Here is a 27242-nt window from a genome sequence, read left to right as displayed (position 1 = left end):
CAGAACTGCGACGAACCAACAGATAAATCATAACTTTCACTTTCCAAACGTCACTGGGAGGGAAAGAGAAGGAGGAAGTGAGAAAACATTTGTGGTCAGATCCGGCCGGATACGGAGATATTTACATGTATCTGTAAATCTGCGACCTGCTTTTTGTTTTAATATCTGAAACGAGTGCTGTAAAACATATTTAGGTTCACGTTTTCCAGAACCTACAGAGCAGAGCCGGAAAGTGTATGCGAAATTAATTATTGCATGGTAAAAGGGCGTTGGGGGAAGCTTCTATGAAGCACTTTATTTAGTTATATAACTAAAGTATAAAGTATATTTGTTATATAACTGCAATTAGGCACTGAAGCAGTTTTGATCTCTAGTGTTTTTGTAAACGAGAAGGGGTGTGGAAGTGGCGACACTGGCCGACACAACAATGGACCCGCTGGACTTCCTGGAGCCCGATGAACTGCTGCGATTTTTCCGCTGTCATAAAACAGAAATGTCCTGCGTGGAGAACCCGCACACCTTCATCAACCAGCTTAGGGATCACAACCTGGTCCCAGAGGACAGATACAAGGTAAGGCACTGAAACATTTTGCACTTGCACTTACGTCCTCAGCGCGACACTGTTTAAATGACGTGAGCGCGGGAACTGACGGATCAGTCCGCAGCACAGCGCGGTGAAGTTAGTTTGAAGTGTTAGGACGGTTAGCTGAACTCCGAGCCCTACCACTTAACAGGCAGAGCCTGATTTAGGGACCATCAATAAATTACTTTGAAATGGACACAAAACTAATATTTATATCCATGTCCATGACTTGCCCATATAAAAATTTTGATTATAAAATACAACTAGGGTAACCCTAACTCATCAATATATTGATATATAAAATTGAGAGAGATATAACATCAAATAAAATAAGGTGTCTTATTTGTCCAAGTGAGTATTAACTTCTGGCATTGATTTGAGGACACTGGGTCACATGACATGGAAGCTATTGGAAAACCCTTTTTCCATAGAAATACTAATATGACATTGATTTGAGGACACTAGGCCAATGTGCAGTATTTACCATAGTCATCAAACTGCTGTTAAATTATTTAAACAAAAAATAGTCCACATGGCTCCAGAATTCACCTCTTTGTGCAGTGAAACCCATTAAACTAATGCCAGGGCTGGATAAAACTCCCAAGGGGCCCCCTCTGTTTCTGCCACTTGTGTTTTTGTGTTTAGCCTTTTGTTTAAATTAAGTAATAATTTAGTTAAAGACTGAAGACATTTGTTTCGTGCTGATTTGTAAAGTTAAATTAACTCCTGAAGAACGAAAACAAAAAAGTACATTTTGATTCAGGGCCCACTTTTCCAGGAAAGTGCCTTAAACTCTCATTTACTGATGTATTGATATTTTAGAATACTGGCACATCTTTACTTGTTTGCAAACACGCAGACTTGTTACAAATACTTTATCATTCATTTTGAGTCATGTTTCTGGCCACTTGACAAATTTGAGTCTAATATTCCCAATTTTTTAGCTCTTTTTTGGGCCTCCAACAACTCGTGTGGGATTGTCACTATAAGTATACACATAATCTTTGACAAATTGTTCGAAAAAGTATTGATTAGAGCAGATTTTAAGTCCTTTATATTCTAGTTTATAATGTGTGGTCAGTGCAGTATTTAGACATTTTCTATACATTAATTTACAGCAAACTAATTCTTACAGAAAACCCCAGAAACATTGGGACCCTTTAAATTTAAATTAACAATACACTTGTGTAATTCCCTTGATAAATATAATATATAATAACAATGTAATAATAATAAAATAATGGAGCACCAAATGGCTGCAATCACAACAAGTTATGTGAAGGAATAACCCCAAAAATAAAGCTAACCCTGACAGAAGACACATATAAACTTTGAATTACATACAGTGTTTGTTTCAGCCACAACATGAAAGTACTCAGTGTTATAATGAGGTGATAGTGACATATTGCAAAATATAAAAATGTTGTTTCGTTAAGTATTTATGACAATTAATTGAGGTGGTTCGGGCATCTGGTTAGGACGCCTCCTGGGTGCCTCCCTTTGGAGGTTTTCCTGGCACGTCCAACTGGGAGCAGAGCCCAGGGCAGACCCAGAGCTCGCTGGAGGGATTATATATCCCGTCTGGCCTGGGAACGCCTCGGAATCCCCCCGGAGCAGCTGGAAAATGCTGCTGGGGAGAGGGACGCCTGGGTCACCTTGCTTAGCCTGCTGCCACCGCGACCCGGACACGGATAAGCACAAGATGATGGATGGATGGATTTGAGGTCAAATTTTCCAACTCTAAATGTCTTTATACTTTTCTGTGTGCAGAAGTTGAGTCGCATGAAGAGTAAAGGTAACAGAGAGAAGGCTCTTTATGAACTTCTGGACTGGTTGGAGAGGGAGCGAGCGCAGCACATAACAGTGTTCTGGAGCTGTGTCTTCAAGGAGACTATCATGAACCAGTATCCCACTCTGAAACTGCTGCGCAACAGCCTCATGGACGGTCAGTCTCTTTTTTTTTATGCTCATCTGGGTGTTCATGATAGTCTTTCTGCTTGCCATTTCTCCTTGCTCATGTTAAATGTTCTTAACTTAGAAAGAAACCAACATGTAAAAATCAAAAGGTAGTATCAAACGGAAACACTCAGAGTACTTCAGATCATTAAAAGTCTCTTTGTAAGGTTTTCTCAAATATTCCCTTAATCTCTTCAAAAATATGAAGCTGTACAGAAATCTCATGTCCAATGCCTTCATAAGTCATAAATACATGTTGACACTCTCCCCACCCAGTAGTGCACATTTCCAACTAGATGTACCCATACACCGATCCGCCATAACATTCCAACCACCTGCCTAATATTGTGTAGGTCCCCCTTTCCCAACAAAACAGCCCTGACCCGTCGAGGCATGGACTCCACTAGACCTCTGAAGGTGTGCTGAGGTATCCGGCACCAAGACGTTAGCAGCAGATCCTTTAAGTCCTGTAAGTTGGAGGTGGGGCCTCCATGGATGTTTGTCCAGCACATCCGACAGATGCTCGATTGGAGTGAGATCTGGGGAATTTGGAGGCCAAATCATCAACTTGAACTTGTGTTCCACAAACCATTCCTGAACCATGTTTGCAGTGTGGCAGGGCGGTTTATATTCAGGCAGTTTCAGGGGTGGACAGGGGTCAACATGGGCACCCTGACCGGTCTGAAGCTACGCAGCCCCATACACAACAAACTGCGATGCACTGTGTGTTCTGACACCTTCAGAACCAGCATCAACTTTTTCCGAAATTTGAGCTACAGTCGCTCTTCTGTCGGGCCAGCCTTCACTCCCCACAAGCATCAGTGAGCCTTGGCCGGCCATGATCCTGTCATGGGTTCACTGGTTTTCCTTCCTTGGATCCCTTTTGGTAGGTCCTGACCACTGCAGACCGGGAACACCCCACAAGAGCTGCAATTTTGGAGATGCTCTGACCCAGTCATCGAGCCATCACAATTTGGCCCTTGTCAAAGTCGCTCACATTCTCACACTTTCCCATTCTTCCTGCTTCCAACACATCAACTTCGAGGACAAAATGTTCACTTGTTGCCTAACATACCACCCACAGACGGAGGCCATTGTAACGAGATAATCAATGTTATTTACCAGACCTGTGAGTGGTCATAATGTTATGGCTGATCGGTGTATATCAAATCCCCGTAATGTCGCTGTAACAACAGTCACTTCCAGGTGGACAACTAGCCAAAACAATGCTAGGTATACAATGCTAAACTATGCTAAATTGGAAAACTTTTCTGAGTGTTTTATGCTGTAATATGTATGTATCACCTTGTAACAGCTAAACACTAAGTTTGGCCATTGAGAGGGTATAAATACTTGTTAGCAAGCTAGCTTAGAGGTCTTAGCTACTAGCTAAAAGATAGAAAAAACGGTTGAATAGCTAACTAAAAATTAATACAAACTTGACTTGATATTTATAAGGAATCTATAAGCACTTAAATACTTGATAAGTAGATAATGCCTAAAAGCATAAATCATGGTAAAACTAGTAAGCTAACAGTGGATAGGACTAAACAGTTGAAAGATAAAACCATTTTCAACCTACGGGCTAAGGGGATAAACTAAAGACAAAATGTGTGGATGAACTGGTTCAGATAAGATTTTTTCCATCTTTATTCCTTTAATTGCAATATGCTCATATACTTGTGATATCAATGAACATTGCAGGGTCTTTTCGTTTCTACACAAAACTGCCTGAGAGGACAGAGAAAGAAGAGACAGAGGACGGTAAAAGGAAGGAGCTTTCAGAAGATGAGGAGGAAGAGGAAACACAAGCCCACTCAGCTAAAAAGAAGCAGAAACAGAGAAGAAGGAGTGTGTGCAATGATGAGGATGAAGAGCAGTCGGGTCCATCATCTCAGCTGACTCTAGGTCTAAGGAAAAAGTCCAAGAAATTACACTTTTGTAAGTCACCTCTGTGGAACGCGTCTGTAAAAAATGATATGCATGTAACACTTGAAAGTAAGAATTTAAAGTTTGTTTTTCCAGCTTCTCCCCTGAAGAAGGGAGAGAAAAGCGACATTTGGACCTGGCCCATCTACCAGTCCCAGCTGCCGGTGACCTGTGGAGAGCAGGATGGGATGCTGAGCAGAGGCAGGCTGGCTAAAGGTCAGGGGTCAAAGTAAAAATCAAGAACTGTAGAAAAATAAATACTATTACCAATGCCTTATCTACAAAGGAAAGCAAAACATTGGATAAATTGATTGAAAGATCAATCAATCAAATTGAATTGAATTTTTGATCTGATTGTATCGGCCATCACAGCAGATGATTCACGGCTGACACATTCCCAATCCTGTCAATGTTTCAGGGGAGAAGTGCATTGCAGTCGGCAAAAAGTGGTATACTCCCTCTCAGTTTGAGAGGTTTTCAGGGAAGAATAGCTACAAGAACTGGAAGCTGAGCATTCGATGTAAGGAGACACCTCTGGCAAAGCTCATACAGGTTTGTTAAGACTTTTTTTTTTTTTTTTGAATAAACAAGATTATGTGAAACATTATATATATATATATATATTTTCCTGAAGGAAGGGCACCTGAAATCAGCGAGCTTTAAAGGAGGGTGTAAAAAGGTAAGACTGAAAATACATGAAATTTGCAAATAAACACATTCGGACTTCTGTTTTTTGAGTGATTCTGATCTTAGGTGTGTACATTTTTTTCCCTGCCAGGCGAAGAAAGATCTGTTCCCATCTGATGATTTAGTCACAGGTTTGTTCTATCTATCTATGCGTCCATCCATCCATCTTACACGGCTGTGTTAAATACTTGATTTCTATTGTATTACGGCATTCCGGGGTCTGCTATTTCTCGATAACAGACTGTTGCTATGAACAACAGACCGTTGCTAGGTCATTCGGCTCTATTCATAAAATCCAGAGGACTAACTATAATCATATCAATCTGCCGAAAGAAGTCTGATAGTCTGTCTCTCCTATCTATCTATCTAAATTAATTCACCTCCTTTTTAGTCTCTGAAGATGAAGGAGATGAAGAAGAGGAGGAGGAAGAGGAGGAAGAGGAGGATTCTTCAAGCAGTAAAGAAAGCGTCACAGGTGCTGCATTCTACAAAGTGATTTTAAGTGTTGAACTACATGTATGCTAACAGTATCAGTCATGACCATATACGTTATTATTTTCTCTACATGCGTCTGTTACAGGTGAAGAAGGACAGACGGAGGAACAGCCGGACGCCGGCCCTGATATTAGCACGAAGGTGTTTAAAGTGACATGTGGAGCTGAAGCTGCCACTTTACACATGAAACGATTCGCATCAGGTAATCGCACTTAATCCCCCTCTACAAAGAGCTACATACCTGTTTCTGTACATCCTGTTTAATGACTGTACGCTACTCTAACAGATGTGTCTGTTCAATAAGGCTTAGACTACTCATTTAAAACCACATCCAACTCCCATATCAGCCAACATGAGTCTCATTGTTTACCGAACATTAAGACGTAAATTCATCGGAGTCTTCCTTAAGTGCCGCCGCTTTCAGCCTGACTATAGTTGATGACTTTCAAGCGAGGTAACCGTCATTTTATCCTGATATTTTAACCAGAAGGATGAAGGATTTTATTAAGCTAGTGGGGGGTTACGTTAGCGTGTTACGTTAGCGGGTTACTTAGCTAAAGTTAGCCCCCAAAGCCCCGCACATTTTTTAAACTTAAATCTCCTTAATTCTTGTCTCTACTGGTTGTAATTAACAAGTTGTTTTTTTGGGGAAGATTTGGGCATATTTGTTGATAATTTGGCTCCTGGTAAACAACCACCAACGCCAAAGGAATCCTTAGCGGAATACAAGTTGAGCGCTGACAAACAAGCTAGCAGTAGCTCATCTCACAGCTAGTCCTGGTGCCTTTTGGGTGCTGAAGATCGTAGGAAGAATACTAATTTTTAACATAAGACTGCTTCAGTCAGTGTTTTTTTATTTATTTTTTTAAAGATTTATTTTTTGGCCTTTTATGTCTTATTGATATTTATTGATATGACTGAATTCATGGCAATTGCTGTACAATGAATATTGCAATTGTACAATCAAATTGTTAAAAAATCTAGTGTAAACTTAAATTAAATTAAATTAACGACATCTCTGTGTCTATCCTTTAAATCCTTGGTTCTCAACTGGTGGGTCGGGACCCAACAGTGGGTCGCAGAGCTGTTTTCAGTGTGTGCGTGACAAAAACAAAAGTTGTGGCAAAAAAAGTCTATGTTGCGCTTTTATTTTGAAGGACATGGGTTTTCTATGACATGATGGCAGTAGTCGTGTATCCATGTATCCACTGATCGGGTGATCCTAGCTAAAGCTACATTTACAGTCATGAAACCTGATGAGTCTGACAGCAGTTGCAATTATGTTGCACTTTTTAAGTGTATTTCTGTTGAATTGGCATTTAATTGTAAAGGAAATATTTTCCGCGTATGCACTGCCACCTGCTGGTCATTTTGTTTGGCTAATATACCGTTGTGTTTTGTGATGATGACATACGTTTTGTTCCATCTCAGGTCCAAACTGCACCATTTTTCATTAAATAAAATTGATTGGTTGGTTGGAGTGGTTGATTTGTCATTAAGGAGGTGGTGATGGGTGTACTACTGCTTTAAATGTCTGACATGTCTCTCTGGATACAGTGTGATAAACAGTGTAGCTAGACCGAGCAAATAATGTCTCTGCTGAATTTGCTCTCACCACCAGGGAGTCGTGGGAAAAGCATTCGCACTGAGACAAGCTGGGTGACCCCGATGGAGTTTGTGAAGTCGTGTCAGATGGATTCCTCCTGGAGGAAAGCCATCGAGTGTGAGGGAAAACCACTCTCTTCTGTCATCACAGAGGTAACCAGAGAGCACATAATATATGCACAGGTTTGGTCAGCTACGGCAATAACAGACGTGTTTCCACCCAAACTACCAGAATTGGATACACTCACTGCTGTGTTCCTGCAGTCTGTGCAAACCAGATTCTGAAGACATGGTAAGATTGTTCTGCATCGATTTTTATTCCCTTTTTTTTTTTAAACAAACAGACCATTGCTGAATGTTTGTCATGTTTGTCCTTGCAGCAGAACCGGAAGAATGATGACGAGTGTTTCATCTGTAAAAGTGAAGAAGAAGAAGAGTTGGTGGTGTGTGATCAATGCCCTCGCTCTTTCCACCAGAAATGTCACCTGCCTCTCGTAGACGACGCCATATTAGGGTGAGCTTTTATCAACGTTTGAGACAACCAAGAGAAAAAAAATAATTTTATCGTTGATTTTCTGTGTAAACAGTTGTTTTTTGGGTCATGTGATTAACATAGTAGACATTGTAATGTGAGTAACCCAACAAACTTCATCTTGGTATGTACAGTATCGATATCTACCGTATTTCTGTTGTTAAAAAATATTTAATTTCACCTTTTAGGACATAACGTTTTGTGAGATTATATTAGACCTAATATTTCCATTCCATTAAAGGGGGGTATTATGCTCATTTCAAGCTTCATATTTCACTATGTAATACCTGTGGAGTAGCTTAGCATAATTTACAGTTAAAAAAAAATCCTAGTTTCTCACACTGGTGCTCTGTGCAGGCCCTCAGACAGCCTCTGCCTGACATGACTCAGTCAACTCTGTCCCTTTAAGAAACCCCGCCCCTACAAGCCCACTTTCTTCTGCTTGGCCAGCTCTCCGAAGCCTGCTGAGGCTGCACTTTGTGACGTCACAAAGTGTAGTGTGCAAAAAAACATGTCTGGTGTGGGGAGTACTCCAACATACTTTTACCGACAGATGTGAAACTTCGCCCTCGTTTAGTCTGGACATACAACATTGTAACATTATATATATGTCCTATAATGTAAACAGCATAACACCCCCTCTTTAATGTTAATTCAAGCTGATAATACTATGTGGTTAACTGAGCTTAGCATTAAACTTAGATATTAGCTTTGGAATGTAAAAAAAACATCTTTGTGTTCTATTCAGTAATATTACAGACCTCACACTTGTGTGTTTATGTGTGTGAGCAGGGACCCAAGGCCGTGGATGTGTACCTTCTGTGTGTTCAGAACCACTCAGCTGTGGCTTTTCTCAGAGGAGCAGGAAAGGGAAGCAGTCATGTCCCGTCAAATATCACGAAACATGCTGGTAGGGACACTCTGTAACTCTCTTTCATTTACATCTTACTACCTATCTTTTTCTCAAACTGCCGTTATTTTCTTTTCTCACATCAACAGGGCTGCCAGTATCTGCTCCTGTTTCTGTGCAGCGCTGATGAGGAACAAACATTTGTTTCGAACCCACGCCTCTATGTAAGTCTTTTTCTGCTCTATTCCCTTACAGCTGCTTACTGTTTACGGTCTTCCTAATTAAAGCTCCTTTTCCTAACCGATCCTTGTAGCTGGGTTTAGCTGAACGTTTAAAAAATCACCGCTGTTCTCTGTATACATCGTTTATCTCGTTGTCTGAGCAGTGAAGCACCGCTTTTTTTACTTTCATTCAAATGCCACACGTCACATTTACTGGTCATATGGCGACATGGAGAAAACAGTGTAAGTTGTCACATTTGCAGAACATAAAATCAGGAGAAGCTGCAGCAGGAAACTTCTCTGTTGATCCCAAGAAGTGAGAGAAAAAGCTAAAGCTGAACTTTAACTTCTGTCTGAGAAAGATGGTATAAAGGCCAGTACTCGTAGTGGCGGAAAGAAGGTAAACGATAAACGATAAGCTGGAGCTTGATATGTGCAAGCGGATCCACAGCATCCTAGCTCGGCATCTTAGAGTCTACCAAAAGTTCATCAAGCCCAAAAAACAGTACAGATGGAAATAAAGTTAAACAACATACAAAACACAAGTTGTGTCCCATTTCAGGGGCTGCATCCTTCGAAGGATGTATTTGAAGGCAGATTGGGCCACAGCGGCGGGTCGAAGTCCCGATTCGAACGCTCCTTCAGATGCGGCTGCCAAATGCGTCCTCGTTTTCCCGGGCCTCGAAGGATCCATCGGGTGCATCCATCGCGGCCCAACGTGTCCCGAGATTCATTGTGCGCCACTTCAAACGAGATGGTGGACTCTGAAGTAACCGAGGAATACACATTTAAATTTAAGTTTTTGGTTTCAACTCAGTCCAATAGCTCGTGTTACACATGTTTGAAAAATAAATAAAATAAAAATGATAAATGAATAATATTATCTTATAATACGTAATAATAATACGTTAAGTTACGTGGCGTTAGTTATGCTAGCTAGTTAGCCCGCTAGCTAGTGTCGTTTGGTGACGCAAGGTTAAGGGCGGAAACAGCTGATGACGCAGGAAACAGGAAATCCCAAAGCGTCTCATTTCAGTTCGGCTTTAACGGTCTACGCAGGCTATGAATGGAGCATCCTCTGTGGACCGCCTCCTTCGAAGGCTGCAGCCCCTGGAATGGGACACAGCTATAGTGATTTGTCATTGATGATCAATGTTATTTGATAACCAAATTTTGTACACAGGTAATATTCATACTGCTTTAAATGAAAAATTTAATATTTTTTCCATCTTTGCCGTGCAAGTTTTGATCAAAAATCATTTAAAGCCTGTCTCATGTAGAGGCCTGTTCCAAACAGAGGCAGGTTGACTTCCTGGATTGAAGCAAATAAAGGCCGAGACTATTCATTTTAGTTTTACGTTATATAATTTATATCAAATAAAATACACCTAATAATCCGGCTACTTGAGAAGTCTGTATCTGCAGGTCTGTCCTGATGGTGGTTGTGTCTCTTTTGCTTTGCACCCACAGTTAAAAGATTACTCCACTGTGATCAAGACTCCGATGTGGCTGGAGAATATAACAGACAAACTCCAGAAGCAACTTTACCAAACCGTCGGAGAGTTTGTGTCCGACGTCCAGCTCATTTTCAGCAACTGTGCTTCATACAACCAAGTAAGTTACAGCGTCGTTGAACACCTCAGGATAACATGCAGGGTTAGGAGCTTGTTCAAAAGTGGTACTATTAAGTTTTTCAAAAAGATTTATGTTTTAGGAAATATTACAGTGATGGGTTCTCTTATGTTCTTTTGCAGGATAATGCTGAGTTCCTGACCAAAGGAAACAGACTGAAGGAGCAATTTGACAGAGAACTCAAGACAGTGTTCAAAATCCGGGAATAGACTGTTAACCGATTGACAGTGTTACATTCTCACACTCAGTTACGGGTAAAATATAGTGTTGCGTTACAGTATAATTAAATTACTTGAGATGACATAACGTTTAATGTATGACAATAAGCAGTAATTGCAGGTGTGTTGTTGGTCCTCGCTCGTTAAGGAGAGAATCTGTCGCTCTCTGATGGACCAACCACTGCTCACTAACAGTACGACACGTGTGATCCTTTTACAGAAATGTCGCTATCAACACCCAGACATTTTAACGTAACATGTACGAAAGAATTGATGTTAAACTTTCAATTTTTATTATTAAAAACACACACAGCCTTGTTCCTTCCTGTATTGCATTACATTCTAGAACATGCGCTTCAACTGGTTGCAACAAAGTCTGGTAGCTCTGAATTTCTCTGAATCTTTACTTTATTTTTGTTGTATTTTTATCATGTTTTGTCAACTGCTGGATATTTCTGTGGGGAGAAGAGTTTGTTCAAGAGAAGAGCTACTTTCAGTGAGCCCTTTCTGCCATCAGTCATCATGGGAGGGGTCGACTCTCTGCCCAACAAAGGTGATGAGCTGGAGATGTTGGTGAAGGCTCGGAAAGTATACCATGAGTGAAGTTTTCTGTGTTTTGCTGAAACCTGGTTGAATCCAAACATCTCAGACTCCAGCGTGGATCTACCTGGCTTCACTCACATACGGCTAGACAGAGGTGCTAAAGCTAGTGGCAAGAGAGAAAGAGGGGGTCTGGCTTTATTCGAGAACCAGAGATGGTGTAATCCTGCTCGTGTTGCTGTCAAGGAGAAGATGTGTTATCCAGATATTGAATTATTGGCAGTTGGTTTGCAACCATACTATGTACCAAGAGAATTCAGTCATATCATAACAATACCGGTGTACATCCCACCCAAGACAACTGCTGAAGTTCCATGTGAAGTTCTCCATGAAATAGTTGCTTATGTTTTATTTTTATTTATGTTTTTATCTTTACTGTTTGTAGTTTTTTTATTTTGTACAGTAAACAGTGTTTTAAAAAGTGTTAGCATATGCAGTTTTAATAATATGTTATATTTTGTTTACGATGAACCTCATCAATTTTACACAACAAGGTAAGTCTTGGGAAGTACAGTTACTTATATGAGATGTGTGTCATGTCAGTCGTAGCTGAAGTGAGACTGACATTTTTAAGTGAGATTACCAGACCTCATCTCGATTTGTGAGTCAAGGCTACATTAGCTGCTACTAGCATGACATACGTTTTGACCCTGACTCATATCTGTTACCTGTTTTAACGCGACAGTTTTTTGTATCTCCTCCCATAGAATTTGTAGTTTTAAAAGTGATTGTTAATAGTTTTGTTGTAAATGATCCACTCTAAGCATAAAGCATTTCAGAGCTGGTTGGTAGGAGTGAGAAGCCCCTTCTTGTTCTCTGCCGCTAACTTCTTCTCATGTTTTTGGTTTGAAGGATTAAAGGTTGTTCAAGCCAACTTTTGTTTGTTGTTTTGGGCATTGTTCAGCTCCAAAGATAATAAACTGTTTTCAAACTGTATGTTCTACTGGCCTTTCTTTGGAGTTGGAAGAGTGGGGGAGTCACAAAGTGTGTTATGTTTAGGTTTCCCCCAGAACAATGGAACAAAGAACAGAAGCGGGAACAAGGATTTGTGATCAGGGGAGCAAAAACAATAATAAATAAATAATTATATAATTGAAATTACTTTGCAACACAAGCACAGAAAATTCCACAAAATAATGTGCAACAAACATAATGCTTAGAAAATGTAACAACAAACACAAACAATTACAAAGTCACCACAGAAAGCATCTGTGGATTTACAAAATATTTAAGCTGTGAGCAAACACCACCACAGCAATGCTTGAGTTGAACACTTTATGGTAGAGCAGAGTCTTCTAATGTTACTATGGAAACAGCAATCCAAAACTCCAGCTAGCTAGCAGCTGCCTGCCGGTTGTCGCTAACATTAGCCTGTTTCACACAGTACCTCACAAAGCTAACAGAAAGTATTAATGCAATTCGGTGTGACAGTCAAAAATTCCAGCTAGCTAGAAGCTGCCTGCCGATTGTAGCTAACGTTAGCCTGTTTCACACAGTACCTCACAAAGCTAACAGAAAGTATTAATGCAATTCGGTATGACAGTCCAAAACTCCAGCTAGCTAGCAGCTGCCTGCCGGTTGTCGCTAACGTTAGCCTGTTTGACACTATACCTCACAAAGCTAACAGAAAGTATTAATGCAGTTCGGTGTGACAGTCCTCTTCTACATCGTCTTTTTTATCCTACATCTGTGGCAATAACATGTCTCCCGACACGTTACAGTGCCATTGCTGAAATGTGCTGGTTGTCATCGTCACCACCAAAATTATTTACTTTCCCTCATTTCTTATCCATAGCAAAAGTAAAACAGTCCTTTACAAGCTTTAACACACTAGCACAAACTTATTGTAGCTATTTTAGGTAGGCAACAAAGCAGAGTCAACAGTCATCATCACTGATCACTGGGTTACTAGAACATCATTAAGTAAATGAAAATATGATTGTATATTTTTTAATAAATATAAATATATGCCAAATTATAGTCTCTGAATGTGCATATATATAACATATTTTACTCAATAAAAAGAGACAAAATTGCGTTTTAAAGGGGGCTGAAGGGCCTGCTAGAGCCCCTCCTCCCCCCGCTGTTGTGTTTGTGTGCGGTCAGCTGACGTCACTGTCACAGTTGCCAGCAGCAAATCTGTGCTGAGAGCTGCGCAGCCGCTCTGCGCATCCGTCGTCTGAGGGACACAGCGCAGCCTTTTCTCTGCCCCTCATGAAACACAGGATGACGCTCTTCCAGCACGCGCGTGACCAACGTTTGCGGGAGTCATGACTCTCGTAGCACACATCGAGGCTGAACTCCGCATCGCCGACTGAGATCTGCGATTCTCAAACTTTCTCCCAATCCAGCGCCTGCGCAGACAGAACAGTCTCCCTCTCCTCCATTCGGCTCATGTTTGTCTGTCTGTGTCAGTAATGGAGGGAAATCTGCAAGGAGGCAGCAGCGACGTCGCAGCGATGCATGTGAAGACCGAGGTTGTCGATGAGAACACATCTGCGCTGGTTTTGGGCAGCCAGGAGTCGCCTGCGCCCTGCGGAGGTACCGCATGCAGAGGTGGAGGAGGAGGAGGAGGGGATCAGACTGCAGAGGAGCTGGCTGACACAGAGCTGCATGCAGCCACGACAACTACCCCTGTACTGCTCTGTGAGTGTAGACCATAGTTTATTTATAATAATGCTTCACGTAACTTTATCTTTAAATTTAAAGCACATAAGAGTTTAAGTTGGGTGGTGTTTGGGTATTTACTTCCATTATTGAATCTGTTTTTAAATTATGAATCTATTTCTTTATCATCATCTTTGATCTGTCACCTTAAGATCCTGTGAGTACTGACCGCTTCTTCGCCACATCAGGGGATGGGAAAACTTACCTGAAGATAGCTCCAGGTAAGTGAAGGAGTATGATACTTTCATTGAGATTGTTGTCAGTGTGTCCTCTTAAACCTACTCCCATCGTCATAATTAGATAATAATCATGCACACCTGATGGACAGGTGCACAGGAGGCTTAAGTTGTCCCTGTTAAAGGTGTGTAAACCTGTGGCAGTGAAAAGCTCAATTTATGTAAGTTTTAAGATCTCCCATTACCATTTTAAAGTCAAAGTTACCTGTGTCCTCTCCCAGCTTCAGCGATGCCTCCTGCTCCTTCAGAGAAGACGCTCCCCTCCGGCTCCGATTTCTCCTCCAAAGCAGTTTTGTGTCTGATCGAGGCAGTCGGCCGCCGCTGGGGTCTGTATGAGACGCGGGAGCGCTCGCAGCTCTTTCAGAGCGTCCAGGAGGAGATGGCCTCCAAGGGGCACATGCTGCCTGTGGAAAAGATACGCCGCAAGTGGAACAACCTCATCGTCACATACAAGAGGGTCAAAGACCGCAGCCGCGAGACGGGACACGCTAAGACTTCCTGGGAGTTCTTTGATGTAAGTCTTTGCTTCCTGTGCTCTATTTTCACACTGGCAAAATGCCCAAAATGGTTGGATTAAATCTGAAAACCTCCAATAACTCATAAAAAAATTGGGGCTAATTTGGACTGGACTAAAGTGTAACTGGATCAGGTTGAGTTCTGACCCAGAAACCAAGTTTTATAGTGAAAGTATACAGAATAAACCTCCCAGTGGCACCCTATTACTTTCTACACTCACTTTAAAACCCCTTTCCCACCAAAATTAGCGCATTGACTTGGGTTAATCAGACACGGGAAGACCTGCTTTATAGATGCGGATTGTCTCTTTTCCCGTTGTCAGTGGAGTAGCCTGCTTTCGGTCTCTTTTCTGCTACATCACCGTCTGACGTCACAAACGCGCCGGAGACAGGGTTAGTAAACAGTGAAGATGTTACGGTGGTTAGGTCTTTATTGTATTGATTACTCTTTCAGTCTGTTTATCAAACTTGTCGCCGACAAATTTGGAACAATGTTCGAGATTAGCTGAGATGACAAAGAGGCGCGTCATAGCATCGCGCCGGAAAGGGGGCGGAGATTAGCATGTCCACCCAGGTTTTGTGTTCCCATCATTGCCGATCGGAGCCGAGGCGATAACTACCCGGGTCTACTGCAGAGTAATTTGACCCGGGTCTGAATGCCGTTTGTAACCCTTCCCACTAAGCAAAAAAGCCGGGTGTTAGCGGGGTTTTTGTCCAGTGGGAAAGCGGCTATAGTTTGAAGATTTCATTTGTAAAACATGGCTTAATGTACAGCAAGTGGGTCATTATTGGGGAAATAAAGCCCAAGAGTGTAATGCAGAGGACCCACTCGCTCTGCATTACCCCACCTATCACACAGCTTTCTGCGATCCTCCAGAGTCTCATATAAGAGCTGCATCCATAGAAACAGTCTGTTATTTAAAATAACAGACTATAGAATGAAGTAACCGACCAATCAGACTCGAGTATTCAACAACTCCATGTAATAAACTGAACCTAGTTTTTTCAGGTCAAAAGCAGAACTATTAGAGCAGATACACTGACACTGTTGTGTAATATGGCTCAATACAGGAAATCCAGTCCTTTCCTCGTTATCAGCAGCAGCATATGGAGCCTATTAAATGAAAAGATAGCCCTATCATGTGAATGACTGTGTTTTAGATCAACCGATAATCACCTGATCCGGTTACCAAAAATAACCACAGTATATTTTTTCCCTTTTTTTTTTGCTTCCTTGTGTTTGTCTTTTCCCACTCTAGTTGATGGATGCGACACTCTGTGACACAGTCGGCACTCAGATCATCAACAACAAAAGAAGCAAAGGCGGAAACACTGTTCCTACGCTACCTGGTCCTTTAGCAAAGATAGCTGCAAAGCCACAGGTTCCACAGCCCGTCTCCATCATCCACCCTAATGGGGACTTTGCTCCGTCTGATTGTGTGGACTCAGCAGGTCAGGGAGCCATCAGCAGTCACATGATCAGTAGCACTGCTGCCATTGCCTCAATGACTACAGCGACCGTTAGCCCAACACACGCTCCAGAGATCAAGCCCCTGATCGTCCTCAACAGTGACATTGTTACCACCAGCATTCACCCGGCTTCCATTGTGCCATCTCCGTCTTTTATCTCCTCGCCTTGTTTTACAGAGACGGCTTCTACTTCCCCTTCCCTCGGCTTGACGGGTAACACAGACCTCGGCACATCACGCTACGCAGGCCGTAAAGCTCCGTCTTTCTCATCAACTGTCATCCCCTTTCGCCTTAGCAATGCGCCACTCTGCAACAATCAGAACCTCCTTGGCCTCTCCTCCTCTTTCTCCCCTACTTCCTCCTGTCTTGCTTCTTCTCTCCCCACCTCGCTATCCGCGACAGCCTTGTCCGGAGCTTCTAACGCCGAAGGTCAGAACCAGAAAGGAAACGAGTGTGAACCCGGCACCGCTGCGTTCCAAGAGATTCTGAAGAGACAGGAAGAGCAGGCCTACCTGGACCGGGTGGCTCGCCGCAGGGTGGAAGCCCGAGAGAAGAGGCGCGAGAGGAGGGAGGTGCGGATGGCGGAGTCCCTCGGAAGGATAGCCACAGCCCTGGAGCTGCTCTCCTCCAAGCAGGACACAGTCATCGCCCTCCTTCAAAGACTCGCTGATCGGAAGTGAGAGGGTGAAAGGCTGGAGGGCAGGGGCTCAGTAAACTTTTATTATCACATCCAGAGATCATGAACTCATGATACTCCTGCAGAGTCTCAGCCTGAAAAGGAAAAGACATGAATGAAACCTTATGAACTGTTCACTTTTCTAAACGTAGTGATGCGGGATGTTATTGTGACATGCTTTACATTTTAGTGCAATACAGTTTACAGCACTGACTACCAATAAAATAAATTCTCCTTGAAGCTTCAGCTTAAAAGATTTTGTCTGACTGGTTTAGACGAAAATGACTTGTAATTGCTATGATGTGTCTAATCTTCTGTATTATGAAAATATGTTAATATTGGAGAAAACAGTGAGGAAGAATTACCATGTTCAACAAATATTTTTTAATCAAAAAATGACTTACACTTTAGAATGTTACAGTTTCATTTAGCAGTGATTTTGTCCAAAGCGACGTACATCTGAGAGTTAATACAACACAAGCAACGATCAAGACAGGAGGAAACAAAGTTAGTATGTGTCAACAAACGGCTTCAAGTGCGTCATCATCGTCATCAACAACATCCTCGATGTCATCATCATCAATAGCGTCAATATCATTAAGGTCAGATGGAGCTGGGTCTTTAGCTTCTTCTTAAAGGTGAAAGGGACTCTGCGGACCGTATGGAATTTGGTAGCTCGTTCCACCACCGGGGGACTACAGAGGAGAAGAGTCTAGTTAGCGACTTAGGGCCCTGTTGTGATGGGACTACCAGACGCCTTTCATTGGCAGAGCGTAGTGGGCGGGAGGGAGTGTAGACTAGCAGGGAGGCAGGAGCCATTTCTGTTGTTTTGTAAGCGAGCAACAGGGTTTTGAATTTGATGTGAGCAGCAACTCGGAGCCAGTGGAGGGATATGAACAGTGGAGTGACGTGCTGTTTTGAAGACCAGTCGCGCTGCTGCGTTCTGGATCATGTGCAGAGGTCTGAATGTGCATGCAGGACGGCCTGCCAGTAAGGAGCTGCAGTGATCAATGCACGATATTGTGAGGACCAGCAGTTGTGTTGCGTGCTCTGAAAGGTGGGGTCTGATCTTTCTGATGTTGTACAGGGCAAATCGACATGGCCGAGTCATCGAGGCCACGTGAACCTTGAAGGTTAGCTGGTCGTCACTTATGATGCCCAGGTTCCGGGCAGACTTAGTGTATGAGTTCAGTTTGTCCAAGCTGGATATCGATCCGTGGCTGCATAGAGGGATTGGCTGGGATGACTTGTGTTACAACGACTACTGAAAACTCGTATCATGACTCGTATCATCATCACATGAAGGTATCTCTTTATAGGATTAGAACGGAGGAACAATTACAGCAACCAATGAATATATTGCCAATTGAGTGTTGTTTGAGTGGAGACAATGTGAAACCAGCCTGTTTCTTGTCTTCAAAATCAATGACAGTTTTTTGCCACTAGATGGAGCTTTAAGTCAGCTGAAGTTCTCATACCCCAGCAGTGGTACTTCCTAGTGCAAACACATTCAATAGTCTCCATTTGGTGTTCACCAGCCATGTGACCCTTTGAGTTCACCAACAAATGAGAGGCTGTTCAAAGGCCAGATTGCTATTTATGGATTAACTCACTGCAGTGACTGCGCTCATCTACTAAATCAGAAATGTCAGTACAGATTATGACAGTGAGACACAACCCTAACCCTAACCCCAATACTCCTGTTAAACGGATCAAAATGTTACTGCACATATGTTGTACTCTTATGACAGTTATCTAGAGAACATTGTTCTTTGTCCCATGTGGTATTATTAACTATTGAGCAACAGTCCTGCAGTTGTTCCAGCCCCTTGCATACTTTCACTTTCACATTTGAGCAGCAGCAGCGGAGAGGACGCCGGGGAGAGGACTGATACGCAAACAACTTCAGACGAACTCGGTCATTAACTGCTTCAACTCTGACATTATAGTCATTGTAGCTGACTACTTTAAATAGCTGGATCTGTGTCTGCCATGGACGCTGATAATTTGCCTGCTGAAGAGCGAGAGGATGAGAAGAAACGTAAGTATGGAAATTAACTCTTGCTGCTTAAATCTTTTAGTTAGTGTATTTCTTATTTTCGCTGCTCAAAATGCTGAATGATTAAAATATAAACTGACACTTCACTTTACTTTTGTGTAAGAGGACAACCCCTGACCTCATGTCTCATCACTGGAGTTTTTAACCACATGTCAATCAGCCACAGGCAGGTCGGAACAAGGAAATTGGGGGAAATTGTTTTTGTCTTTTAAAGACCGAGGCCTTTAGCTGTAAGAAAACTATGGCCCTTTTCACATTTGGTATTACGCATGTGTCCTGGGTGATCCGTTTACTAGTGGACAGCTCCAAGCCTGAGACCCCTGAGCCTCCAAGACCCCCGGTCTGAAATACGGTGCGCTGCAGTCAAAACGAGAAATGTTTACCAGAGCTAATACACCAATAATAGCTTACATGTACCCATTTGTAACACTTAATCCAGGAGACATGCCAAACCAGGTTTGAGGACATTTATAAACAGTCACTATAACATAGTTTCACAAGAACGCACAAGCCAAGCTGCTTTCAGCTCTTCATAATGTTCAGCACAGTTTGTATCTTGGACACAACTAAAAGGGAAACAAAATACATCTTGGGCATTCGTATCAAGATTGTTAGTTTCTGTGGGTGTTTTTGTTTTAACATCAGCTGACGTGTTGTTGTCACTGTTAAACTCCAATTAAGTGGTGAGGCTAAGTTAGCAAATATGACAAATGAGAACAATGGTGGTCACGGTAATAACTGTAATGAAATTTGAAGGCTATTTTTTGGGCTTTATTCATGAAGAGGACAGTGGATAGTGTTGGAAGCAGGGAATGGGGGATGACGTGGCAAGGGGCCAAGCGTGGCAGCTGAACCCGGGACCGCTGACTGCAGCCACTGTATATTGGAAAAGCGATTTGACCGCTGAGGTAAACTGGCGCACCCAACAATGTTTTCTGGGGTGGCTCTGGGTTTGACTTATTTGCCGCATGTCATCCCCACTCTCTCTTCCAGTTTCCACACTACCCACTGTCCTCTCTCTCAAATAAAGGCATAAAAGGGCAAAAAAAATTCTTGTAAAAACAAAGACATTTTTGGAGTAATATGTTTCCTATTTGTTGAATTCACAGAGCCCTTGAGGATAATGCTTCTTGGGAAGAGTGGAGCAGGCAAGAGCTCCAGTGGGAACACCATCCTTGGGAGATACGAGTTTAAATCAGACATGAGGGTGGTGAGAGTCTCTCGATTCTGTGAAAAGGAAGTTGGGACCGTCAAGGATGTGTCCGTGGATGAGACTGGGAAAGTTGAGGATGTTCCTGTCGCTGTGATTGACACACCCGGCTTTTTTGAGCCAGACCGCAAGGAGGAAATCGTGCGAGACATTCTTAAGTGTGTCAAACTCCAGGATCCAGGACCTCACGCCTTTGTGTTTGTAGTCCCTGTAGGTCGGATGACCCAGGAAGATCAAGATACCCAAACACTGATCGAAGCAAAGTTTGGCCCCAGAGTTTGGGACTACACCATCGTTCTGTTCACCCATGGGGATCGTTTGGAGGGAAAAACCATAAATAATGTTGTTACTGAGAGCGATGACAACTTCCGCCACTTCATACGCAAGTGTAGTGGCGGCTTCCACGTCTTCAACAACAAGGACCCGCAGGACCAGACACAGGTGACGAGCTTCATCACGAAGATACAGACCCTGGTGGCCCTGAATGGAGGGGGGCATTACTACACTGCCCTGTATCCCAAAGAGGAGAGGAAGATCAGGGAAAGGCAGGAGAGCATCCTGGCAGAGAGAGATGCTGACATCAGGCGCAAGGAGAAGGAGCTGCAGGAGCATCACCAGGGGAAAGAGCTGGAGGTGAATATGAGGAAGCTGTGGAGGAAAGAAGAGGAAAACGCCAGGGTGATTGCAGAGGAGACAAACTCCAACATTTGGAACACTTTGAGAACACTCCTAAGATCACTCCTAATCCTGTTTGTAATAGTAATAGCAATGGCATGGTTTTTGCACAACCCTGAACAAGCGGCAGCCAATGCGGATGATCCAAATCCTGCTGTTCCTCAGCAGAATTAAACATGTTTACAGCCCGATACATTTCAGTCACCAAACTTAACATCTCAACTGTAATTGCATTTTAGCTTGCTGTGCAGTGTATTGTACAAACAGACAATGAAAGAAGTGAGAGTAGAGTGAAAATATAGTATGATGTTATTCAGTTTTAGCTCTAATAAGCAGGTATCTGTGTCTTTGCTCACAGTACCTGGTTTATTAGCTTGTTTGTTAGCTAGCAGTATTTGTCCTACATTGATTTATCTTTGGAGGCTCGTGCATGGGAGTGAGGATTGTTGTTGGCTATTCCCCGCAGATGATGATGGCGGGCTGTAGTGATGAGAACAGCAGTTCATTTTAGGTTACAGAGTTTGTGTTGTTCCCCCGTCATCTCTCACCAAAGGTTCTGGTGAGTGAGCGGTGAGTCCACTGCGTTCTACACACTCTTGTAGCTTCTTTACGTCTAATAAATAAAGAACTCTGGTCAGATATCACCACAAATAGAATCCTATTCTGGTAACTAGATAGTTCAGCTACTGAATTAGCCACAGGCACAGCTTGTATAGCCATGATAAATTGGTGTTTACCAACTCCTCCTCTCCAGCACCACCCTCTTGTCCAATCAGGGTCACTTCTCGCTCTGGAAAACCAACATGGCAGTGGCCAAATGGCAGACAAGCCAATGGGTGATGTCAAGGTGGCTACGACCCTTACAGTCTATGTTCTCAAACCACAAGTGTGACCTCTAGTGGTTAGAGGTCACACTTAGTTAGTTCTTAGTTCCTTAGTTCTAGATGGCGCTCACTTCTTCAGCTGCCTATTTGCAAGCCTTGCTAGATTTGTGCTTCTTTTTTACATATGATAATGAGTCACTGATCAGGATGTCTGTGAAGGTTCTCAGTCATCCAGGTCATGGTAATTCTAAACTTAATCCAAAAGGCACCTGGACTTGTTCAAGTTCTTGAAGACGTTTCACCTCTCACTGGAAAGCCTTCTTCAGTTCTAAACCAGGCAGTTAGAACCAGTCAGTTTAGAACTGAAGAAGCAAGAACTTCAACCAAGTCCAGCTGCCTTTTGGGTTAAGCTTAGGACTGGTCAGGATGTGGAAAAGAGCAGCCTAACACTTTGTAAACCTCCCCTTCTAATGACTTGGTTCCCGGTGTGTTTTTGCAACATAAACACTGAAGTTATGTATGGAAGAAGTGGAGAGGATAAACATCAGCTACAATTCAGACAACATTCTCTGCTCCACATCCATCAATATTGGAGAAAACACAGTTGTTGTTTGATCAGAGACTGAATTCTACTTTATATGAATAAGTAACAATTAACGGATTGATTGAGATAGCAAAGCATTGTTAAAAATAATTCATCACATACTTGAGTCTATACTGGATCTTCAATTACTGTTGTGGACTTTGTTCCTAATAAATTGTTAAGTTTTATAACTTTCTTGCTCATTTGGAATAATTAATGTTCTGTTTTTGTATGTAGTATGTTTTTGCATTAATAGGAACTGAGATTTTAATGATTTACTCCGGCAATTATTTAATGAAGTTAGTGATTTTTTGCTTCGTTAGTGGTTGTAAATTTTGCAAAAGAAAAATAAAAGAAAATTTGATTGAAAAACAGTTTGTGATAATTGTACATGGACACAATAAACAGTCATGTATGAATAATTCAGTGTGTTATTTTTCTTCTTCTAACTCTGTTTGCGGTAAGACACTAAAATGAAATACAATACGAGCCATGCATCAGTCAGAGCAGCGAGGAATGCCTTCTGAGTCAGAGTTGCTTTTATAAAATTTACTGCAGATGTACTTTGTTGCAGTGTTCGGCATATCAGATATATCGGACATATTATTCTATTTTCCCTATCAGGTATGGCATCTGGGATTACTTTCTTACATCTAAAATTATGTTCATAATGCAGATGTTACAGAATTATGAGCATGTATGTGTAACCATTGATGACACAACTATTTACCCCTCAAAGGGTGTGAAGGGTATGTTGCTTTGTATGTGTGTGTTTGTGTGTGTGGAGCACTTTGTGTTTGATTAACTTGTACCGATTGGAACTTAAAAACCTCCAACTATTAGATTGAAAGTAACATTTATTATGACGGCCAAGCCCTCTGGTTTCCTGTGCTGCTCTGGATTCTCAATGCCGTTTCCCCAGCTGTTTCTTCTTATTGGTAAGTAAGTTACTCTGCACTGCAGGGAGAAAATAAGGGTGTGCATTCAGTTTTGCCTGTCAGCAGTATTATTATTATTTGTCATTTGGAGTTGCCCAGAGAGGTTTAGTGTACTGTCAGAACTTAAGGCTTAGACATTTCAGTGTTGATCTGGTGTGTTTTAGAGAAAGAGAGGCGATTGATTGGTGTCCACGTTCCTGATCACAAAGGAAATGTGGTCTGGTTGAATTGACTCATTAGTTATTTTAGTTTGGCTTTGTTTAATTTGCCAGCCAAATCTTCTTCATATAGTCTAGTTAGCTAAAAAGACCCTGGTTTGATGGGTAGTCATGGCTAGTTGTTGTAGCCTCTTGGTGGTCAGTAGTGTGGTAGCTTAATAACCCAAGGTAAGCCTTGCTTGCCAGGCTTTGTTTTCTGTTGAACCTTTGTTCATTTGGTGTGAAAATGCAACCTGTATCTGAATTTGTGCAGAATCCTGGTAAGGAGTTTTGTGAAGGCCGACAGGAAGGAACAACTGTTAATAATTGCAGATCATTTTGAAGTTGAATTCCTCATCATGCTAACTCATGATTTTGTCTACGTCAAAGACAAAACCAGGGTCAATGAGGGTGATTTTTCAAAATGTGGCGCCACAGAGACTCGGCTGCCCAGCACCACAGAGCTGACAACAGCCCTTTTAAGCCGCTTTCCCACTGGTCAAAAGACCCACTAACACCAGCTAACACCTGGCTTTTTTACTTATTGGGAAAGGCTGGCTTTTCCTGTTTATTCCTGGACTGATTCTTGTGGATTTTATCCCCTGCCTTATCATAAAAGCATTGTGATTTAGCTGTAGTAAAGTTATGAAACTTCCCTAGCTCTGCTGTCACAGTCTGCTTTAGGTGCCTCTCTTGTGTCTCACTTCGCTCTTGGAAACAAACATAACACATTTTGAGCACATGCTCAGCCTTGTTGCATTTTCTCTGCATACTTTCACTTTCACGTTACAACAGCAGGAAGGGGGAGGATCAGAACAAAGACGCTTTAGTTAAACTCGATCTATCGCTCAGAAACTGCTTTACAAGCTGCCTTGATTCGGACGTTTAAGTTGGCGACTTTCTCTGACAGCATGTCGGGTGCAGACCAAGAGGACAAGATGAACAGTAAGTACTGAAATTAAGTTTAAATACAAGTCTTACAGTAGGTCTGTCTGCTTTTAGCTACACTTGGAGACAAATGCCAAATTTATTTAAAACAAACTGGGTTTTACATTAATTCTATTTCTTGTTCATATGGCTCACTTTGATCAAGCACACGTTGAGCTGCAACAAAAGGGGAACAAAGGAGGGAGTTTTCAGCCAGGAAGGAAACCGTTAAAACTATTACACAAACCAAAAGCTTACACTGGCTTTCCTACGTCAGTCAGGGCACAACACGTTGTGTGTGCTGCCATGTGAGAGCACATTTCTTTTTGCCATTTGATAGGTTGAAAGGAGTAAAACAGTAAGCTATATGTACACTTGACTAATAAAGTGTTCAACTTAAAATGGTCCAACCAGAAAGAAATTGCAGGACAGAAATGTCAAACTAGATGTGGGAAGATTTAGAATCAGTATCAGAGTTACATCTTTTGTCCTCCAGAGAGCACTGAAGAGACAATGTCTCAAACTGAAAATGTTTAGCAGTGTGTGTCTTGGTCAAAACTTACAAGTGAGCAACATAGGAAAAAGAGATGAACGGCATTCGTACATGGTCATCAGATTTCTCCAGGTAATCACTCATGCCATGTCTGTTGAATTTACAGCGCCCTTGAGGATCATGCTTTTTGGGAAAGGTGGGACAGGCAAGAGCTCCAGTGGGAACACCATCCTTGGAAGACACGAGTTCAATTCAGACATGAGCGTGAAGAGAGTCACTCTACACTGTGAAAAGGAGGTTGGGACAGTCAAGGATGTGCCCGCGGATGAGACCGGCAAAGTTGAGGATGTTCCTGTCGCTGTGATTGACACACCCGGCCTTTTCGAGAAAGACAGCAAGAGAGAAGAAATTGTGCGAAAGATTCTGAAGAGTGTCAAACTCCAGGAGCCAGGACCTCACGCCTTTGTGCTTGTAGTCCCTCTAGGACGGATGACCCAGGAAGATCAAGATACCCAGGCACTGATCGAAGCAATGTTTGGCCCCAGAGTTTGGGACTACACCATCGTGCTGTTCACCCATGGGGATCGTTTGGAGGATAAAACTATAAATGACATCATCACTAAGAGCGACGACAACCTCCGCAACTTCATTCGCAAGTGTAGTGGCGGCTTCCACGTCTTCAACAACAAGAAGCCACAAGACCAGACCCAGGTGACGAGCTTCATCACGAAGATTCAGACCCTGGTGGCCCTGAATGGAGGGGGTCATTACCACAGCGCCCTGTATCCCAAAGAGGAGAGGAAGATCAGGGAAAGGCAGGAGAGCATCCTGGCAGAGAGAGATGCTGAGATTTGCCACAAGGAGAGGGAGCTGAAGGAGCATCACCAGGGGAAAGAGCTGAAGATGAAAGTGAGGGATCTGTGGAGGAAAGAAGAGGAAATGGCGAGGCTGACTGCAGAAAAGGAGACCAGGTGCAACTCCATCATTTGGAAAACTTTGAGTGTCACCCTGGTAATGCTATTGGTGTTGTGGACTTTCCTAGTACGATACATGTGGCCTCTCGTAGTAATGGCTATTCCAATTTGCATTCACTTCCGAGACTTTCCATTTATTTCAGGAAAGATACCATGGCTTTCTAAGAAAAACAAATAGTTTTGAGGTATTGATGCATTGTTAGTCATCTATTACTCAAGTCTATAACGCATCTTTAATTACGTGACAGATTTTATCCCACATACATCGTTAACAAATCTAATATTTTATATTTTATTGCTTTCTCCCTCTCCCATGATTAAGAATTAATGCACTGTCATGTAACACAACCTGAATGAATATATGATGTTATGTTTCATATACACTGGGTTTGAGGTTGTATTTAATAATGTTTAATTTGCAACAAGTTTAAAAACAGAATATTAAATGATTTACTCGAGCAAAGACTCAATGTATTTTATGATTAATATGTAATGTGTAGTGTTATCCATGCTGGCCTTAACATATAAACTCTCCTGATACCATTTAATGTATGTGAATGTGGACAAAATCCAGTTAATGTTTGTGCTTAAATGCAGTTCAGCTGAAGCTACCATCTTTAGAAGTCAGTGGCATCCAAGTCATCCTCTTTTTAACATACAATTAGCACAAAATGTTGGTTTAACATGCTAATAATTTGTAACGCTTATTAAACAATCACTGTTTACCCCTAACAAATGGTGAAAGCAATTATTTTTCTCTCCAGTGCAAACTATTTCACCATTTGCTCGAAGCAAACACTGAACTGCAGTGAATTAGGTCATGTTTATAGCTAATTATTTTTGACACAACAATTACCAACTATGACTACAGAAAAGTGTGATTTAATTATGCTGCGAGTATAATTGTATTACATGTTACTAAATGTACAAAAGTCTTCTGATGTTTGTACGGAACCAGCAACACACAGAACTCAAGCTAGCAAGCAGCTGCCTGCCAGCTCTAGCTAACATCAGCTTGAGACACAGCACATGACAAAAGTAGCTTACTTTTAGCTCACAATGCTAACTTACAGTATTAACGCAGCTCAGTAGGGCAGTCCTCCTCTTCATCCTCATCATTGTCCTCATTATCCTCCATGTTTGGCATCACAACGTTCCCACAATATCTGTAATCATTTCCACAAACATCTATTTACCTCGTTTTTTTTTGTTTTGTTTTTTATCAATAACAAAAGTAACGAGGTCAATAGTCAGCTAAATGGCACAGACTCTATGTCACTGAATGGTTTCAACAGTTATAGTAACTTCTAGCCTAGAAAATTCTCTCGTCTAAAATGTAACTGTAGAAAAAGAACAGCATACGTTCATAATTAACATTATGGCATCACTGGGACATCATTACATAAGTAGATGCCTAGCTGTAATTAAGTAACAGATATCTACAATGAACATTTCCACTAGTAAGAAAGTCATTGTTGAAAGCACGGCAG

General features: G+C 42.0%; 3 protein-coding genes across 3 annotated transcripts; all 3 read left to right on the top strand.

Annotated features, from left to right (window-relative positions):
- Nucleotides 1-77: 77 nt before the first annotated feature.
- Nucleotides 78-12207, top strand: LOC138604154 (nuclear body protein SP140-like protein). Its single transcript, XM_069676019.1, has 16 exons — nucleotides 78-571; nucleotides 2354-2528; nucleotides 4244-4480; nucleotides 4565-4684; nucleotides 4887-5020; nucleotides 5103-5147; nucleotides 5247-5286; nucleotides 5547-5630; nucleotides 5736-5852; nucleotides 7272-7408; nucleotides 7488-7547; nucleotides 7636-7769; nucleotides 8580-8697; nucleotides 8787-8861; nucleotides 10329-10472; nucleotides 10613-12207. Exons 1-16 carry the CDS (start codon nucleotides 428-430, stop codon nucleotides 10697-10699), a joined length of 1851 nt encoding a protein of 616 aa, XP_069532120.1. The 5' UTR covers nucleotides 78-427; the 3' UTR covers nucleotides 10700-12207.
- A 1423-nt stretch (nucleotides 12208-13630) lies between these two features.
- On the top strand, nucleotides 13631-17094 carry LOC138603958 (uncharacterized). Its single transcript, XM_069675739.1, has 4 exons — nucleotides 13631-13954; nucleotides 14128-14196; nucleotides 14433-14725; nucleotides 15986-17094. Exons 1-4 carry the CDS (start codon nucleotides 13726-13728, stop codon nucleotides 16874-16876), a joined length of 1482 nt encoding a protein of 493 aa, XP_069531840.1. The 5' UTR covers nucleotides 13631-13725; the 3' UTR covers nucleotides 16877-17094.
- Nucleotides 17095-18755: 1661 nt separating this feature from the next.
- Nucleotides 18756-26473, top strand: LOC138603957 (GTPase IMAP family member 8-like). Its single transcript, XM_069675738.1, has 4 exons — nucleotides 18756-18913; nucleotides 20041-20972; nucleotides 24189-24303; nucleotides 24945-26473. Exons 1-4 carry the CDS (start codon nucleotides 18865-18867, stop codon nucleotides 25928-25930), a joined length of 2082 nt encoding a protein of 693 aa, XP_069531839.1. The 5' UTR covers nucleotides 18756-18864; the 3' UTR covers nucleotides 25931-26473.
- Nucleotides 26474-27242: the final 769 nt, after the last annotated feature.

The sequence above is a fragment of the Semicossyphus pulcher genome, unplaced genomic scaffold (genome assembly GCF_022749685.1).
Source record: "Semicossyphus pulcher isolate SPU_LCO1_2020_fin unplaced genomic scaffold, fSemPul1.0.p SCAF_25, whole genome shotgun sequence".
Classification (NCBI taxonomy): domain Eukaryota; kingdom Metazoa; phylum Chordata; class Actinopteri; order Labriformes; family Labridae; genus Semicossyphus; species Semicossyphus pulcher.
This window is presented reverse-complemented; position numbering and strand designations above follow the sequence as displayed.

Bases quoted from the DNA above. Each gene is read 5' to 3' on its own strand.
- LOC138604154 (XM_069676019.1), top strand. From the start codon at position 428: ATGGACCCGCTGGACTTCCTGGAGCCCGATGAACTGCTGCGATTTTTC. The intron at 5,631-5,735 runs GTGCTGCATTCT...CGTCTGTTACAG, and splicing joins CAGTAAAGAAAGCGTCACAG to GTGAAGAAGGACAGACGGAG. The intron at 8,862-10,328 runs GTAAGTCTTTTT...TTGCACCCACAG, and splicing joins TTTCGAACCCACGCCTCTAT to TTAAAAGATTACTCCACTGT.
- LOC138603958 (XM_069675739.1), top strand. From the start codon at position 13,726: ATGGAGGGAAATCTGCAAGGAGGCAGCAGCGACGTCGCAGCGATGCAT. The intron at 13,955-14,127 runs GTGAGTGTAGAC...TGTCACCTTAAG, and splicing joins AACTACCCCTGTACTGCTCT to ATCCTGTGAGTACTGACCGC. The intron at 14,197-14,432 runs GTAAGTGAAGGA...GTCCTCTCCCAG, and splicing joins TTACCTGAAGATAGCTCCAG to CTTCAGCGATGCCTCCTGCT.
- LOC138603957 (XM_069675738.1), top strand. From the start codon at position 18,865: ATGGACGCTGATAATTTGCCTGCTGAAGAGCGAGAGGATGAGAAGAAA. The intron at 18,914-20,040 runs GTAAGTATGGAA...TTGAATTCACAG, and splicing joins GCGAGAGGATGAGAAGAAAC to AGCCCTTGAGGATAATGCTT. The intron at 20,973-24,188 runs GTTCCTCAGCAG...AAGACGCTTTAG, and splicing joins CGGATGATCCAAATCCTGCT to TTAAACTCGATCTATCGCTC.